A 19,872-nucleotide genomic window follows, 5' to 3' on the forward strand; every position below is an offset into this window, starting at 1 on the left:
CTGATTAAGATGGTAATCAGCCCAAACACTATAAATATGTGTTGTTTCCCAGGGCAGGTCTATAAATGGCCCCTGAGCCAGACACAAAATAGCACAGTGAGGAAGGAAAGGCATGGGGAGGTGAGGGCAGCAATGATGACCTAGAAGCTGTTTCCAGTCCCAACACTGTTAACACACTTTGTGATTTTTAGAAAAGTCAATCTATCCAGAGCTTCAGTTTCTCTGTGAAATAAAGGGATCTGTCTAATCCATGCTTGACAATATGGGGGCCATTAGCCACCTGTCCTACTTATGACTCAAAATATGGCTAGTGTGACTGAGGAACTATAATTTTAATTTTATTTTAATTTGTTTAAATTTAAAAATAAGTACTTGATTCAGCAAGTGGAAAACTTTTAAGTATGTTTGAAAAAGCTAGGTATGTGAATCTGCAGTTTCAGTTGTAAATTTTATGAAAATCTAAGTATGGAGTATTGCTGATGAAAATTTAGTGTCTGAACTGGAATGTGCTGTAGATATGATATACACAGTAGATTTTGAATGATATAAAAATGTGAAATATCCCACTAATAATTTTATATCAATTGTAAGGTGAAGTGATAATATTTTGCATCTATTGGACTAAATAAAATTTATTATACTTACTTTCATTGTTCCTTTCACTTTTTTAAATGTAGCTACTGAACAATTCAAGATTACATATTTGGCTTCTATTATATTTCTATCACAGTAATGGTCTAGATGTTCTGAACAGTATCTTAATATAATCACTTATTCATTAAGATGGCTGCTGTAGTTTAAATACACAAATTTAAAAAATACTCTTTAATGTTATATTTTATTCATTTAACTAATATTTTATATGTGTTCCTTTAAAAAAATAAACTCTTATACGGGAGGTAGTAGACAAGTACAGTGTCTCTTTGTCTATTTCTGTAGGAAGTAACTCAAATCAAAGGGTCAACCCTCACGATCCATACTTACAACTAGTGAACTTGTGCTGTGGCCACAGCTGATTGGACAATGGACCCCTGAGCCAGATGGGCCAATCAGAAAGTCACTTCCCAAAATTGGTAGTGGTGATAGGAACTGATAATCAGTCTCTGAGCAGGGCCACAACTGTAACCTGAAATTTTGAGAGCTCTAGGGCAGCTACATTCTGCTAGGTGACAGAGGAGATAAATTCTGCCCAGACAGAACAGAATGGGGCAGAGATTCGGAGATGGGGAAAGGAAAACCTGGCAGTTTTCCAATCCTGACTGGAGTCCCTTCAGGAGTTCTGGCTTCATCCTTGCCCTTGAGTAGGAAGTTCTTCTTCAGTATCATTACAATAAGGAGACTTTTTATTGTTAAACTTGAGTTTATTACTATTAGTGAGAATCAAGGGAGTCTAAATAAGTAAGATGGGCTCCTTCGAGATTTGAAAATTAGATGTTTTTTTGCCAACAGTTACATGCTTACTGGTAAGTAGTTCTTGAGTAGCTACTACCTACGTGAATCGGAGGAAATATAAAGGAGTGGAAGATTTAATCCCTAATCTTTAGATTATAAAAATATAGGAAAAAGAAAACAAAGCACAATAATAGTGACATCTGACACTTACTGTACATATAGTATATCTCAGAGCTTTCATACCTTACTAATTTCTCACAACAATACTTTGAGATAAATATATAACACATACAGTTTTAAATAGCTATGTAAGAATATATGATCAGGTACCCAAAATGAATACTTTCTGGACAACTTCTATAGAAATTCAGAGATAATGAACTAAAAGGTAAGGTCCAAAGAGCAGACACCATGTTGGTATTGTTGAGCACTGAGTCTCCAGCACCACGGAAAAGCACAGAGTAAGCATGATATCAAATTTTACTGCCCAGTGATACAGGGGAGAGAGAACATGGTCTGGAACAGTAGGAAATAATGGCCTTGAGAGAAAGAGGGATCTTAAGTTGACCTTGGAGGAGATGCCCATTAGGATGCTTTTTACCCCCAGGATATTGCATGATTCTGTGCGAAGAATTTGGATGAGTGGAAGGGGGAGGAAAGGGACAACCCTGGCAACGGGAAGTAGCACCAAACGGTCTTGGAGCTGAGAATAAGCATGGTGATTTTAGAAGGCAGGGACTCATCTCGCTGGGATGGCACGTTTGTGTTGGGAAATAACAGGTTTTAAAATGAGGTGGTCAGGGTAGGGCAAGATTGTGGAAAGTGGGGAATATCAGATTCAGGAATTTGGCTTTCAGCCTTCTGTCCTGAGGAACACTGAGAAAGGTTTTGAATATGGAAAGGACTCAATAAGAGTAGTGTAACTGAAGGTTCAAGGAGACCATGAGTCCTCAAAATTGCATGACACAGCTCTTCCATCTAAGATCTTTTACAAAATGCATATGGATCTCAAAGAAGATAACAGTAACAATAAAGTTGAGGCGCAGCCATTGTGTGATGAGTTACAGTCATTTGCCTCATCATCATAATCTTGTAGATTCTATTCAGGTCACATTTGTACCTCAGGGAAGTTACAAGTGATTACATGCTGGAGAACTTTTCTCCTTCCTTCCCCGTTCACTGTCTTTCAGCAGATTTTTACTAAGTGCTTATCATCTATTAGGGACTGAGGACATTAAGACAAAGCAAAAACCCCACGATTCCTGCCCTCATGCAATTTACAAGTAAGTGGGAGTTTATCAATTAAATAATTCCACAAATAAATGTAAAACTGCTATTCCAAGGAGTGCTATGAAAAGAGTTTCTACTAGGAAGATTTGGCTTCATCCAGTAGGAGAGGGAAGGCTTCCTTAAGGAACTGAAATCAACACTGAAGGAGTCGGAACGACCTAAACAAAAGCACACACCAGCATTCCAGGTACAGAGAAAGCCATGGGTAGAGGAACAGCAGCCTCAGGGAACGTGTGAAGATGAGGGACTGAAAAAGGATTTGGAAAGGTGCCAAATCAAACAACACTTGGAGGCCTTAATAAAGAAGAGATCCTTTCGCTCTTCTGAAGAACAATGAGTAGCCATTCAAAGTATATGAAAAAGGAGGGTTAAAATGATCAGGTGTTTTTTTTTGTTTTTTTTTAATCACTGTCTACTCAAAAAATTGGAACCTCAAATGATGAATTCTAGAATAGCCAGGGAGATGGGAAGAGCCCAGAGGCAGCAGGGCCAGGCAAAAGAAGGTGAGAATAGTCCAGAAGTGAAATCATGCATACCTGAGGAAGGGTGTTGCACACAGAAGCTGGCTGGGAGCCATGTGGTTAGAGTAACATTACATATTGCCAGTGACTTGTTTAACCCTGCCTTTAAAAATTAACTTAATTAAAAATTGACATGTCAGTTAAGACTGGTTCAGGTAAGAATCATCAATAGATGCTAAATCTATGCTAGGAACTGTGATAAGGAATCAGTGCCTCCCCCAAAGATTGCTTATTAGTTGCTAATGAGTAAATACACAGAAACAGTGGGAAACCTTAACTGGGTGATCAAAACAAACAGCAACAGGAAGGAAAGATGAGCATTGTGTGCCTCTGGATGTGATAACCTGAGGACATCATCATTTCTGCAGCATAGAAGCTTGGAATGCATAATACAAATATAACCATTAAGAAACATCAAATGCTTCAAGGAGAAACATTTTATTTAAAGGGGAGGGCTGTATTATAAAAAAAAAATTCAATATCATAAATACAAAGGAAGGCTGAGAAACTCTTAAAGGAGATGAAAGACACATGACATATTAGTTTCCATGAACTTATTGGACTTAAAACACCACAGATATATTATTTTACAGTTCTTGAGGCCAGGTATCCAAAACAGCTCTTATGAGGCTCAAGTCAAGGTGTTCAGTGGGGCTGTTTCTTTCAGAGGCTCTACAGAAGAATCCTTTTCCAGCCTTTAGAGGCAGCCTGCATTCCTTGGCTTGTGGCCCCTTCCTCTAGCTTCAAAGCCAGCAATATAACATCTTCAAATCCCTCTCTCTGGCCTGACACACCTGCCTCATAAGAATTCACGTAAGAATTCATGTGATTAGATTGGGGCCACCTGGATAACCCAGGCTACTCTCCCCATCTCAACTTATGTACATTTAACTTATGTACATCTGCAAAGTCCCTTTTGCTGTGTCAGGTAATATATTCACAGCACAAGACACTTTTGGGGAGCCATTATTCTGCCTATCACACTTGATGTAAAAATGCAAATCATGATCCTAGATTGTTTCTTGTGCTGGAGGAAAAGAAATGCCCCCCCACCCCCAAAAAAAGAGTTGATAAAATTGAAATACAGCCAGTAGATTGAAGTGTTTTAGTTATTCCTAAACTTGTTGAAGCTGACAACCACACTGAGCTTATGTGAGAGAAAACCCTTTACTGAGGAAATACACACTGAAGTATTTCGGGGTAAACAGACATTATGTATATAACTGAGTCAGAAGGTTTAGAAAAATAATAAACACGTGTGCAAGGGAAGCAAGCATTTAGTAAAGCAAGCAAGACAACATGTTAAAAATAGATAAATCTGGATTAAAGAGCATATGAGTGTTTTACAACTTTTCTGTAAATTGGAAATTATTTCCAAATAAAGAGTTAAAATAAAACTTATGAATATATAATTTACTTTAATTAAAAACTGATAATTTTTTTACTCAAATACCACAAGCAACTCATGGTTTAGATCATTTATACATATGAAAATGACTGCAGATGTGTGGCACAAATTCAGCAACTCAATTCTTGTTCTTTCTACAGTAACATTACTAGTAAACAGAAAGGATCCGAAATGTTTAGGATTTTTAAGGTTAGGAACTTAAAGGAAATCTTAACAGTCTGGCAATATTATAGCTTCAAGGTGTTTAAAATAGAATCGGTAATTATCCTTAGATTTAAATATCAACTGTTTGATCACACCCTGCTATTTGTGAGAGAGAACTTGGTAGGTAATGTTCCAAGAAAGCCCTTAGAGAAGTAGCCTCTCCTTTTCAGGAGTGTTTATCTGACGTTTTTTTTTTTAAACAAAAAACATAAAGTGTATTCTATTCCAGAGCTTTCTTCTGCCCAGTGCCTCGGGCAGAATTTTATGGCTTTGACCACAGAGAATATTTCTGGTACCCATTTTCATTCCCACTCCACCCATTATTGTTTAAAGACAAAAGGTAGGGCAGCTGCTGAGGAGTACTCGAGGGCCTGTCCACTGGGAAACTCCTCAGATCACGGCAGACACAACCATTTTAAAATGAAGGTATAATAAAACAAAGCGAAGACCCGTTTCTGCCCAAAGCCCTATGCACAGGCTTGTTTTCACTGCCAATCATGGTAGCCAAGAACAGAATTATTCCAGTTGTGCCAGGATGGTGTGCCAAGATCAAATAATAGTGGACTTTTCTCAATTACAGAAACAAGAAAAAATGTGTGGAAATGAATCGGCTTTATTTTTACAAGTTTGGCTCTTGCTGTCACCAGCCGATGCTACAATCTGTGATTTACAACCATCTAGGATTACACCAGCACACAATAATCTATTTCATTATTTTCCGTTTAACACTTGTGTTTCAAAGAGCTGCAGGATTTCTTTGAGTGACTTGGGCAATCCGAGGCCTAACGTGCTTCTCCAGCCCCGAGCAAGGTGCATCTTTATTACTTAATAGTTCACTCAGAGCACTTTCCCTCACTAGTGTAATTATTTAGAGAACCACGTTCTGTAACCCAGCGTCAAGCCACATGACTGGAGTTTCTTTCTGAGACTGCCACTCGAGTTGTATAACCTTGGACAAAAATACTTCCGATTGTAAGACTCAGTGTGTCATCTGCAAAATAGGAATCACCTTAGCTACCTGCTTTCCTCACAGGTTTTTTCTACTCATCCAAGGAAATAAAGGTGTGAATTCATTTTGGAAAAGTCCCGATAATTTCTCCCCAGTTGTGATCCAAGGTTTTGAACATAAGGCTAAATTGGCATGTGTTTGTTTCTTAAAATATCTGGTGAAGTGCTGTTTCCATAGTTTTCCCTAATCAAATACTTGCTGCCTAGTGATCCAATGATTAAATTAATTAACTTTCAGGCTGCTATAGTTTTTCGTTCCTATTTCCAGAGAACTCTCCCTAATTCAAAAGGGTGGACATTGACCTAGACTTGGGATAACTGGTTCAACATGAAGATACATGTCCAAAGGAGTTCTAAGGAACTTGAGATAGCTCATGCTGACAAGCTTAGTTTACTAATGAAGAGAAATATGCCTTTGACATTCTCTTGAAATTACAACCTTATAGTCTTTGAAAGACTTTTTAAGCACTTAGTGAGGTGCTTAACACACTTAAACTGGTAATACTTTTGATGGACTCATTCACGGAAATTACCCAAAGCCTAGACAACTCGAACAAGGTAGATATGTAATAAGTATTTGGTTAATCAAGGAAAGGTGTCGCCTTGTACAATAGAGTAACCCAAACGGTTTTTCATTAACTCTACAGAGTACAGTTGTTAAAATGAAACGACATGGAGCAACACGTTCTATGTCAAAAGCACATTGCAAATATAAGCAAGTTGCAAAAAGGCATATGCAGTGTAATAGCATTAACATGAAAATATGCAAAAAATATAATATCTAATGTATGGATGCATGGTTTGCAGTAAAACTGTAAGAATGAGAGGGCAGCGTGCTGTTTTGCTTGACACAGTTCCAGACGAGGTTATCCTCGTTCTTGTTTTTAGCTAGGTCCTAAAACCATGCATTGGAATGAAAAATTCAAGCTCAGAATACTTGTTCCTAAAAGACAAATTGTCCCTATAGTAAAGGGGCATACAGGGGTTTTAGTCATACTGTTTCGTTATTTAAAAATATATTTGAAGCAAATATTGCACAGTGGTAAGGTTTGACAAGTTACATGATAGGTACACTGGTATTACATTACTCCCTATGCTTGAAATATTTCTTCATATATGAATTCTGATAACATATAATGAGAAGAATAGTTAAAATTTCTTGGTTGTAGTATTAAAGGAGAATGCATGACACAACCTCATATTTTTATTGTAAACATCTAAGAATCTATCACACTGCTAATCAATTCTGAGATAAAACATTTTGTGTTCGCAAATTAAATAGGAAAGAGACTTATATAGGACCTTTTCAGATATTAAAAAAGAACTTACATAACTTCACACTCAAACCTTTTTTGGGGAGAGGCTAAAGGAAAAAGAGAAATCTGTGTCTAGCTTTAAGGAAAATGGTCTCATTTACTTTGGGAATACAGTTCTAGGACACACGTGCTAAAATGTTCAACCATAACTAAAGTTTAGCAGATGTTTAAGGAATAAAACTATGCAAGTCAAATTCTAAAGACACCTTCTTCAAATTCTGACAATTAGCAAACTCCTAAATGGCAGATAATTTCCTATCTCAACACAACGATCCCATCTCTTATCAGCTAGTAAAATGAAACTCAGAAATACACAGTTTACGTACCAAAATGTCCATTCCAGGGACATATTTGAGGGTTATCTTATAGTCTTTTGGAAGATTTGCCACCTACAGAGACCAAAAAAAAAAAAAAAAAAAAAAAAAGAAAAAGAAAACTGTAAGAAAATCCATACATATCAATAAATCATATTATCATATTGTTTTTAGTGGTTCAGAGAAAAACACATGCAAACTTGTTACATTTTTAAGTTACTACTGAATTTCAGTATTTACATACATAGTGATTATTCGTTCTTGATTTCCCTTTGTAATCAAAGGCAATCTCCAAAAATGAAATCAGTGAAAATCTTTTGGACTCCAAATTCAAGTTATGGGTGGCTAAGTACAAGATGTGCAGAGTTTTGGAAACATGATCTGAATTTCAATTTCCATTTGTGGTGTTGGAATTCTCTTCCAGGACTACTTTCTCACTTGTTCCTCCATAGAATCAGGAATACAATATATTTTTCTTGTCACTGGTTCTCAAAGTGATATCCTATCAACATCACCAGGGAACCTATTAGAAATGTGAATTCTCGGGTCACACCAGACCTACAGAATCTTACTCAACAAGTTCCCAGGTCATTCTGATGAGCCCTCAGGTTGGAGAACTACTGTTCCATGTTCTTAAAAAGATAAATAAATAAGTAAATAAATAAATAAGTTACTGAAACTTCAAAAATACAATGCTACTTATGGGAAGATGTTTTACAACATAAAAAAAATTTAGAATAATTCAGTTCTGTGATATAACTTAATCCATTACCTAGGGCTGAACATTTGAGGTGTCTCCTGTGTTAGTTTATTTTAAAGACTTTAAAAATATACCTAACACATTCTGTCAGTCATTATGGCCTAAATTGAACAAGCACCTGATTTAGAACCAGGAAATTTGTAACAAATCTGAACTCTGTACTTTGGTTTCTCTCATCTGTAAAATGGAGATAAAGGTACCCATGTCAAGGTCCCAAATTGAGTTAAGTGAATGTGTCAAACGCATTATAAACACTCAATCCATATTGACAGCTCTACTAGCAACTGACTTCCAAGGCATACAGAGTTCCAGGTTCTCTCATATCCTTTCCTACATATAACGCAGGCTCTGTCATCCCACCCTTCTATCGCTGTTAAAATTTCTATCTGAGAAAGAGAATTTACTCTGGGTAGTGAACACACAATGTGAGATACAGATAATGTATTACAGAATTGTACACCTGAAATTTATGTAACTTTACTAACAGTTGTTGCCCCAATAAACTTTAATTTAAAGAAAAAAAATTCCATCTGAATAATATAGCCAGCAATTGATTTAGCCCATGGGATCTTAAAACAATACACAATGTAAAAAAGTGGTTTGGCACTATTACATTCTCAGTAGATGTACTTTGCTTTTGCAGACTTATCTCCCCCTCATCCTGCCTCTAAAATTTTTACTGTTTCCCATAGTAAGCTGGGATCTCATGCCTGTTTACTGGACTAGGTCATCTCTGACAAGTCTCCCATAGCACAATCCATGCCAACAGCTTCTAGAATCTGAGAACAACATGATGAGAAAAAAATCCAGGTCCAGGCACTAGAACAGTTGACCCCTGAGCAATGCAGGGATTAAGAGTGCAGACCCCAATAAGGCTAAAAATCCATGTATAACTACTGGTCAGCCCTCTACATACATGGATTCCCAACCACAAATTGAAAATAAGGAGTCAAAGGGGAGCCAAAGAAGTACTGATGCCACTGTGATCACTACTATTCTACCTCCAGGGGTACCAGCTCACACTCACCCATCTCAGCCTCAAACCGAACACTTAGCAAATCCTTCCTATGAGCCAGGGACTGTGCTTATTAAGGGCTTACATTGCATGATCGCCTCCCATCCTCAGATCCCTGTGACATAGTATCTCTACGTAACAGGTAAATAACTTGAGGCTCAAAGTGTTGAAGAAACTTGACTAAGGTCTCACAGCTACTACATGTTAAGTCTGCAATAGCACTCAGATCCCCTGTTTCCTCTTAGCTCCACTACACGTTTTCATCTATTCTGCACACTTGTTCTAGGCATTTTCCACTCATAAGGCTCACCATCATCCCTCCTCAAGCCATCCCAGATAAATCAATCAAATAGTAGAATCCTTGAGGCTTATTGAAAACACCTTTGGGCTGCCACAAAAAGTGTTTTTGTTGTTGTTGTTGTTTTGTGTTTTATTGTTTGGTTTTTTTTGTTTTTTAGGGATTATACTCTTGCTCTTTACACTTAACTTTCTTTTGGTCAAACTTCCCACCATGCCTCCATAATTTCTGTTGTCTTTTGAATCTTCATCTTTGAAAAGCAAAATGACCTAGTTGTTTTATGTAAGCCCTGGTGGCAAAGGCGCAGCTGACACCTTTGCAGGTGTCAAAGCTGAAATCGGAAGGAGCAGCAACGGTAGAGTTCATTATCAGCCATGTAAATTAAAGCCATTCCAGATGGAGAAACTTGGCAAGAAGTGGTACCTGTTCTGAACACAAGCTGTTTGACCCTCTAGTCCTTTTAAGCATAACTTACATAACCAAATAATAAATATAAAATTGATCCAATTAGTATTCAGAAAACTTAGGATCTGATTATATACACCTAAAGAACAGAGAAAATGTAAGGGATATTCTGGCCAATTTTATTAGTAATTTATATATAAAACATGGTTCAAAAAAAATCAAAGAAACCTTATAAAAAGTTCTCTGACCAACACACTGAAATCTCCATACCTTACCACTTGGGGGGGGGGTGTATAATAAAATAATTTCTACATTAAGCTGATTTATTGACATTGAATTTCTGATAGGACTGAAAAGTAATACAATTTTTGAAAAATGCTTTACAATTTAAACAAGTTGTAAAATACAGTCTCAATCACAACCCCTTGAGATATGTATTATTGAGCCTATTTGACAGATGAGGACATAGAGGCTCAGAGAAGTGAACTGGCATATCAAGGTCACTGGCGTATCAAGGTCACAGGCATCAGGAGTTCCTGCTGGAGGTAGGATGCAAATCCTGGCTCTGTGTGCTGGTCTGTGCACAGTGAGCTACAGAGCAGTCTCTCTCCCCTTTATTACTTTCTTGGCTTGCATTGGTTCCTTTCCAGTTACATTTGGAAGAGAATTTAGGAAGTCAAGTTGTAGATTTTTGTGGTCAGTTCATGAATTATTATATTACTCTCTAAGCATTTACTGTATGTTGAACAGCATTCATAAAGCACAGATAACCTTGTAATAAATTCAGTTTCTCTAATGGATATTGACGACTGTGGACAGTTTGACAGAGCAGAGGGAGTCTTTGGCCTGGAATTCGGAAGATGTTCCTTTGAGGCAGTTAAGTTTGCTGTGCGAGTCACAGCACAAGTTCTGGAGACGCACCGCTCAGGCTGGAACCAGGCCCTGCCACTCAGAGCTCTTGGGCAAGTAACTGAATCGACTTTAGCTTCAATGTCCACACATGTAAAATGGGAATCCGAATCTAGCTAGTGGATTTATAAAGACTGAACAAGAATTAAATAACACGTTTAAAATACTTAGTGTTTCAACATGGTGTGTGAATGAGTATATGCTTATTATTATTAATTAATGGCAAGGGAGTGGGACATTCCACTAGATAGAGAAAGGGTCATATAAAAAAAAACACACAAAGAAATGGGAAAACACATGGTGTCTCTGAGAGACCAGGGACAGAAAAATCAGGCCCCCGTAGTAAGAGGTAAGAAATACGCCGGGAAAGCCACATTACACAGGGACCTGAATGTTGGGCGTAGGTGGCCAACGGCAGGCAGCAAAGTTTCAGGAGGAGCAGTCCTACCACCAGAACCCCACAGCAAGTCACGTCTGCCTCAGGTACATCACTTCCTCTCTGTGGAACTTCTACTCCTCAGCTGTAGAATGAAGAGGGTAAACTAGATAATTACTAAAAATTCAGTCTGATTTAACTTCTCAGTTACAGAGGGCTACACTGAATGTTTAGTTTAAGAGGGGACAGGATAGCAAATTTAGGAAGATAAGTCTGGAAGGATAGCTTGGGGCAAGGAGAGAACAGAGACAGGGAACAGTGTAGAAGACAACTAGGAAAGTGCTGAACATCGTTCAATATTTATACAGAGACTGGAAACTGTAAAAGCAGAAATGTGGTTTAGATTCCAAGGAAATATCCCGTTGGTAGGTTAAGTGGATAAGTAACCAAGGCTACAGATTTGTAAAAACAAATCTAGTAAAATAAGTTCAGGACAAAAATGAAAAATGAAACAGAATCTAACTGATGGAAAATTTTACCAAAGTCCAAATTATCCGAATGAGCTTTGTGGTTAGTACAAGTATATCAGTACTATGCCAGATTGTAAAATTCATAAAACTACAAAAACAAGTCGCTTAATGAGAGGCTCACTTTACTAAGTGGGTCCATTTACTATTGTTTTTGGATGTCTTAAGGATTGACCATACTCAGTGACACTGGGGGGAGAGAAGCATAAGGGAACAGCATGCAAAACGGCTGGATATGGGAACTGGCTGCATACCATACTCTGCAGGTATCTGGACTCAGGAGAAAAAGAATTCAAAGTCAGAATAACTAACTCCCTCTTTAGATCATGGAATTAAAAAACCTTTGAATCTCATGATTCAAATGTCACTGAGGTCCCCAAATGCCATGAAATCTGTGGTAGTTTGGATATCCTTGGCAAGACACTTATTTGTCTCAATTGTGTCTCCCAAGTTGTAGGTAGGAATCAAAATGCAGTAGTAGTAGGTTATGGTCCCTTGACATTGTACATAAAATGTAGTGCACATGTGAACCTTTCTGGGGAAAGAGTCCAGTTTTTAGTCTTATCAGATCCATTGAAGTTTAAGAATCACTGCCGAGGGGGTTGGGGGTGGGGGGCAGTGTACTCTTGTATTTAAATATCACGGCTCACTTATGTACAACAGCTTAGTGAAATGTTGGTTGTTCAGTATTCAGAAATAACATTGGAGAGAGATTTTTGCTTTTTCATTTGTCCTTATATGTGATCTCCTGTTACTATGGACTAAAAACCTAAGTAACCAGGTCAATTACCTTCAGTTTTCAAAGCTATCTTTAAAAAAAAAAAAAATAATAATAATAATAATAATAATAGCTCAATTAATCATTAAAAAATTAAATATGAGATGGCAACTTCATGAGACTTTTGTGAGTCACCTTTTCTCAGTAAAGAATACCTAAAAAAAGTTAGATGACCCTTGTGTTCTTTCAAATAGCAGAGATAAAAACATTTTTGTCTATTTCACATGCACACCTTAGGATGGTGATTTCAATTAAATAATAGGAATTGAACTTCTACAACGTGGTTGCTTCTAATCACAAGATAAGGTAACTACTACCTAGGAAATAAAATTCAAGAGGTTACAATGGTGAGTCTCAAGCTGCAGTTGACATTTACATCTTAAATTAAGACCTCATACATTATGAACTGGGTTCTTGTGTTCCAGACACAGGTAGTTATGGGTTCAAACTTCTACTTTGCTTCCTATTTCCTAGTGAGAGTGGTCAGGTTACTTAGGATCACTAAGCCTCAGCTTTCTAACCAATAAACTGGGGATGAAAAAATTACCTCCTAGGATTGTGAGAATTAAAGGAAAGTGCTTGGATACTCACACAATAACTACTGCTTTAACAAGTCAAGGAGCAGGAGACATAGCACCTAAATGGTTTATCCCATAAAGAACAAACAGTGTTTTCTTCATGGTAAGATTGACCTGCTTGGTAACATAGCAAGCCATCTACTTGTCAGTTTTCACAAATAATATTTCCAATACACTCTGTCTTTTGAATACTAAAAGTCCTAAATTTAGCTTTGAATAGAGAAAGAAATGTCTACTGACTGCAGGAGCAGAAATTAACATGCTAACAACTGCAAACTAATAAAAATGAACTTTGAAAACACTCCCAACTACGAAATCATTGTTCTTCAAGGGTCAATGAGACCTCTGCTTTTAAAGAGAGGATGTGCTTAGAAAAGCTTAGAATTCACCTAGAAATGGGAAGATTCAGAGATTCCAGTCCTCCATTTTAATGCAGTGGGTAATTCTGTTTGAAGAAAATTGTATTTTAAGAAGAATAAAAATGAGAATTATTCAAAACTATCCATTCAAATTGTGAAAATTTGTTATCTGAGGGTAATTTTATAAGCTCCCATTATGTTAAACTCCAAGAGATATAATGTTAATATAACCTCCTTAAAATAAGTGCCCACCTCAAGACCAGAAAACCATGAATTCCTGAGTTTTATCCTATTTTGCTGACTTGTACCCTGACCTTGAAAAGACAGAATAATTTTACCTTTACCAGATGGGGCTGGGATAGCCACCTGTCTTTAAAAAGCAGTTTTTGAGAAAGACAAATAATTACTCAACAGAAATTTAACTATTAAAAGGTTTTTAAAATGCAACAAAGTCACATTTAATTAATCCCCCCCCCCATGAAGGAAAAAACATCATCACAAATGAAGAGAACAGTAGAAAGAAAAAAAGTGGCAATTAACTTGAACTATTTCCATATTTGGATTCCTCCTTACGTTAACAATGACAACCATTAAAAGCTTCAGCCTAACTGTCCTCTAGATAGAAGTTTTTAAAGTTTGATTCATTCTTTTCCCAGATACTTGACCCTTTCTTTAGGTAGGTCTGAGTTTGCCATTTAAAACAAGTCTTGCAACATTTTTTTTTCAGAAACAAAGCAAAATGTTCTGTAAATAGATGAACTATTATGCTGTGTAATATGCCTGAAGGATTTCAAATGAAAACCATGGGGACCGTAGGGTCAGGACAAAGTGTTCAAGAAGAAATTAAAAAAAAAGAAATGACAGTGACGTCATAAGTCATGTGCTTCTGTGACATGAGAATCACCCCAAGCAAACACTTTTAAGATTTGTGGGCACGGTAAGAGTTGCCACCTAATGTAAAGGTGGAACTAGCAGAGCCTGCAAAGGAATGTTTTCAGTTGAAGAAATTACTGTGAGCACAAGGCACGAACATACTTTCCACCCACTTTCTTTCTCTCAACTAAAACGTACCAAGGTCATGTCTGCAGAGCAAATTTCTCTAATTCTACATAACCTCCTTTAGTCGAGACATTACTGAATTATTCAAAAAGCTGCAACCTGTAGAAGTATCACTATGGAATACAAGAATTTCAAAGCTAGAAAGCGCTTCCAAAGTTATCTAATTTAGTAGTTCTTATCTTTTCAGGGGTTCACAGACTTCTCTGGGAAGCAGATGAAAGCTTAGCACCCTCTTCTCAGAAATGTATAGAACGCATCATTTGGAGTTCCATTTTGCAAACGTTGGAAGTTTATGAAATCTAGATGAAGAACTATTGATCATGTCCTTGTTCTTCACTTTAAAAACCAGAAATTGAATTCCCAGAAAGATTCGGGGATTTATTTTTCCCAGGTCACACAGCTAGGTAACAGAATTCAAACATCCTGTATGCCTGACTTCAACATGCTTTGTTTGCCCCACCGTTCTTTAGAAAGGCTGTAATTATCTATACCCATAAAATCCAAAGTCACTCATGTTGCTGACTGAACTGGTGAAATTAATGAAAGTTAGTCAAAGGATGGGAACACAGCTTCTTTTCAAACATGAAAAACCCCAGCATTGTAAGTATTATGGCCTAAGCAGTCCTGGCACTTCTGCGCAAATAACTGTCACCTGAGATGCTAGTGGGAGACTTGAAGTTTCCTCCACCCCATTTCCATAAATTGAGATTCGGTATTTTTGAGTTGGAAATTTGAGGAGAGGCCCTAACAGCTGTACTTTTAATAAGTACTCTAAGAGTTTGCGATTGGATGGTTTTCAAATGATATCCCACAAACGCTAGCTTAAAGCAGTGGCTTTCAAACATTTTTCATAAGCTTGACTCTTTTTTTTTTCTTATCTGGTAAACCGGATACATAAATAAAAGCAGAACAGCTGGGTGGGCTCTAAAACCTGTTTGAAAACCACTGTTCTGGATGACATAGCACTGGTGTCTGTGGACCAGGAGCTTGGTGTCACCGTTTTGGGGTTTCAGTTTCCTTGTTTATAAGAATCTGTCTCCAAATTCCCTTTCAGTTCCAGTATCCTATGATCCCACGAACACCATTGTTATCACTAATAGCTAATATTTATCATGCACTTGCTGTATTCCTAGCACTGTTCTATTAATTTATTTAGTCCTTGCAATCTGCCTATGAGGTTAAGTACTATTAATTAAGTATACTGATGAAGAAACTGAGGCACAAAGAGGTTATGTGATAATAACTGGTAAAAAAAAAAAATCAAAAATGCATTAGGAAGTAGGAACTGAGATTTAGAAAGCTCTGACCACTACACATACACCTGAAGCTCAAGTAGAATAATACTGAATGTCAACTATAATTAAATATATACAAATATGTGTATATATGTGTATATATATATATGCATTCATATTTACGGGGTGTAAAGTATAGCATATGGTACTGTAACAGCCATATACGATGTCAGAGGGGTAGTAGATTGGGGGGGTTATCACTTTGTGACGGTTGTAAATATCTATTATGTTGCTTTGTACACCTGAAACTAAAAAAAAGAGCTGGAATTTAAAATTAAGGTTGGCGTGATTCTTCCAAAATGCATTCTTTTAACCAATATATTAGCACGGGTTAGATCCTATGTTATACCATGAAATTTGTTACATAGCATCCATTTTTGTGTTATTTTTGTGGTGTTGGTGATATGCATTTTATACATTCATAGAGAAGACATGTCTCACTCTGAGATCAGAAATTATTTTATATTTTTCTATTTCCTACTCGATGAAATACAGCTTATGCATTATGTGGGTCTTTACTCAATTAGAAGTGATCTTCTGAATCCTACTTTCTTTTTTTTTTTTTTTTTTTTTTTTTTTTTTTTTTTTTATAGATTTTATTGGCGAAGGGGAACAGGACATTATTGGGGAACAGTGTGTACTTCCAGGACCCCTCTCCAAGTCAAGTTGTTGTCCCTTCAATCCCAGCCGTGGAGGGCGCAGCTCAGCTCCAGTTACTAGTTGCAGGGGGCGCAGCCCACCAACCCTTGCCAGAGTCGAACTGGCAACCCTGTGGTTGAGAGCCCACTGGCCCATGTGGGAATCGAACCGGCAGCCTTCGGAGTTAGGAGCACGGAGCTCTAACCACTCGAGCCACCGGGCCGGCCCCTGAATCCTACTTTCTATTAACTTGATTTTTTTTTCATAAATCTGAGTAAACATGCTAATTTCACTTGATCAACTCTTGAAATTAAAAAATTTCCCCAAGTTAGTTGCTGGAAAGGAGAAAAACAAACATTTCTTCAGTTTAATGATTTCACATTTGCCTTTTGAGCGAGGAATTATATTTTAGTGTCAATATTAATTAGCATCCCTTTCTGGGCTCTTCTTTCTCTTTAGTGCTTCTCATTATATCAGCTCATAGGTAACAGACTGAAAATAAGCGAATGGTTAAAGACAGGAATGGAAAAAGTCTTGGAAGGTGCTTATAACACCTACTTACACCATTTGAAAATATCGGTTTGACCTTTCACAGGAAGTGGTACTCATTAAGTAGAATTCCTCAAAAACTTAGCAAAAAAATAACAGCCACAAGTAATTCTTCTGAAATACGACGTTAATTTTGGAGATGCTTGGCCTGTGGTCAGAGGCACCATCATTTTCCAACTATCATTCATGACCCACAGATTTAAATTTTCCTCCCTAGGACCATTGCAGATCGGCCTGGCTCACTCTCAGCTCCACGGTTATACCAGCAGCCCCACAAACCAATTGTGACCCACTTTAAGCATATTTGGGGGGAACCTATATTAATCTGACATCCATGTAAATCTATACAACACAGATAAAACTAAGCATAATAACCATTGAGATTAAATAAAGGTCAAGACACTTTGGTCTCTAAAGTATGACACAGTAGACCATCTAAAGCAGTAGTTCTTAAACCTTCTTTCAGAAATGCCTTAAAAATGTAGATTGGTGGAGCCCGTCCTCAGACATACTGAATCAAGAGCCTAAACACCTGTGATTTTAATAAGCGCCACAGGGGATTACGATTCTCAGACACGGTGGACCACATCCTTACTTCATTCATCGAGCAAACATTTAATGAGCACTTCTACTTATACAAAATTTAGAACATAAATGTATACATTTTCTTTTTAATATAGTATCTTGGGTCACAAACTAAGAAGCAACTTGAGAAAAAGGACCATGATCTATGTTTCAAAAAAATAAAAATACCTGCCCCTCACCCCCATCCCTGTACCAATACCTGGCTGGGCATAGAGTAGGCAAATGTTTCACTGCTTTGGGCACCGGCCCCTCAAATAAAACATGTTAATACATCTTCAGGTATCGCATCAGAGAATACTTTTAAACCTGCAGCCTCTGGGTGTCCATCTAAGGCATCTCCATAAATTGTGGCAGGTGTGTGTGTGTGTATGTGCGTGTGCGCACGTGCGTGCGTGCATATGTTCCTGATTCTGCATTGAGGCTAAGCTAGCAAGACTTGGACCCTCACGTTAAACTTCTGTTTCCACGGTCAGCCAGGAACCCAAAATGAAATATATAAACCGGGAAATGTATATCGAGAGTAGGAAAGATAAGTATATCAACAGGTATTCTTTTCTTTTTCTACATTTCACAACCCTCATTTGTTTCCTATTCTCACATCACCTCTGTTCTTTAGACCGTATTCAAATAACTGAGTGCCACGTGGCTATTTTGAACCAGGAACTTAACAAACATGCCTCTCGAACGTTGTTCATTCTGAAATTACACTCTGCAGTTCTAATAAACATGTTAAATCTTTCCTAGGTGTTGAGAGTTGGGAACAATGCGTTCCAGAGGTTGTGTTATACCCTCTGTCTCTGTGGTCTGTATTTTAAGAGAAGCGTGGCACGAAGCCAGCAGAAATGGCTTTTGCTGAGGGCAGAGTTCCAATGTGATAAATGTGGGAAATGAGTCTGGTCAACATTTGGACAACAAATAACTCCTCCAACTATGTTCCCTGAGGGAGCAAACATGCACCCACATGGGACAGGGTCTTTGAGGGCTGGCAAGGGAAAAATGGCCATCTCAGAGCTCCTTTTGTTAGGCTTGTTAGAACAGAGTAAAGGCATATGGAGGCGAAATACGACAGGCTGAGGAACCCACTAAAGAGATAATGGGAAACAAACTAGTTCTAACGCATCAGCACACAGAGAACTCTTTGGTGTCCTTCCATGACTGTGACAGAGATGAAAAGACCAGCAAAGAAACAAAGTCATCACAGTGGTGGGCCATGGGCCAATTTTACCGATAGTAGCTCCCTGACCTTAAAAATATCCCCCTACCTGCTCCCTCTATAAGCCCTTTGGGATCCCTCAATACTTTCTTTCCCTCTCTTAGAAAAATACCAACTTGGGGCAAGAAAAAAAAAATAAAATCTTTTTCAAAAAACACAAGAAAAAGAGTCACAGTTATTGAAAGCATTTCTTACTCACCAGTTTTGTAACGTCTTTCACATCATCAGTTATACGGTTCATGCAGATCCCTGTAGTGTTGACAAGAGGATTAAATAGGAGCAGTTGTAGATAAATGCAAGTGATAATCCAAGTCTAGATGAAAAGAGAAAAACCTCGGGTGACCATCAATTAAAATCTGTAATTACTTAAACTGTTAACATCTTTTGCCTTCGTGTGGAAAATGCAATCAACCAATTTTTTTTGCAATGCTACTGGCTTAAATACAATGAAATGCTGAACATTTAAACTATGCTGACCAAAGTTTATAAAAATTCTCAGTTAAATGTGGTTTGGATTTTTCATGTCAATGACATTATTGTTAACTTTTGTTTAAAAGCTTTCTATAGCCAATTTCCTAATGGTAATTAGGAATGAAACTGTAGCAACGTGTGATTTGTCACTTAAAGTGTTTCTCAAAGCTAGGGAATGCATTAAATTAATACCTTAGGACACCAAGTGAAACTTTCTCTACTTTAAATGTGGACTATTTGGCAAGTAGCAGCATAAGCATGAGCAGTGCTTTAATCCAATAGTCCACCACAGTACATCAAGATAAAGTGACAGAGAGACACACACATTTTTAGATCGGGATAAAATTAACCTCATTTGTGAGACATCAAAAAAAAAGAAAAACCTCATAGTTTTAAGTCACAGCGTTTTAGCTATTTATGAAGGAAAAATATTTCCTTAGTCAATAAGAAATTTCTTGAACCCTAGCATGAAGTAATAACACGCACGCGCGCACACACACACACACACACACACACATGCATGGACACCTCTCTTTGCAAATAACGCTTTCAAACATTGTAGTTACTTTTATGCAGGACATTGTTTTTATTATACTATATTTT

At 37.5% G+C, this 19,872-nt stretch overlaps 1 protein-coding gene across 3 annotated transcripts in view; it reads right to left on the bottom strand.

Moving 5' to 3' along the window:
* Positions 1–19,872, bottom strand: part of KITLG (KIT ligand) — an 88,478-nt gene that overhangs the window by 32,805 nt on the left and 35,801 nt on the right. For all 3 annotated transcript variants that reach the window (XM_081059318.1, XM_081059317.1, XM_081059319.1), the window contains exons 2-3: positions 18,998–19,111; positions 7,466–7,528 (exon numbers count right to left, since the gene is read on the bottom strand). In XM_081059318.1, coding sequence (XP_080915444.1) covers positions 7,466–7,528; positions 18,998–19,111 — 177 coding nt within the window. The remainder of the gene's footprint in view (positions 1–7,465; positions 7,529–18,997; positions 19,112–19,872) is intronic.

Source organism: Rhinolophus hipposideros (assembly GCF_964194185.1).
Source record: "Rhinolophus hipposideros genome assembly, chromosome: 9".
Classification (NCBI taxonomy): Eukaryota; Metazoa; Chordata; class Mammalia; order Chiroptera; family Rhinolophidae; genus Rhinolophus; species Rhinolophus hipposideros.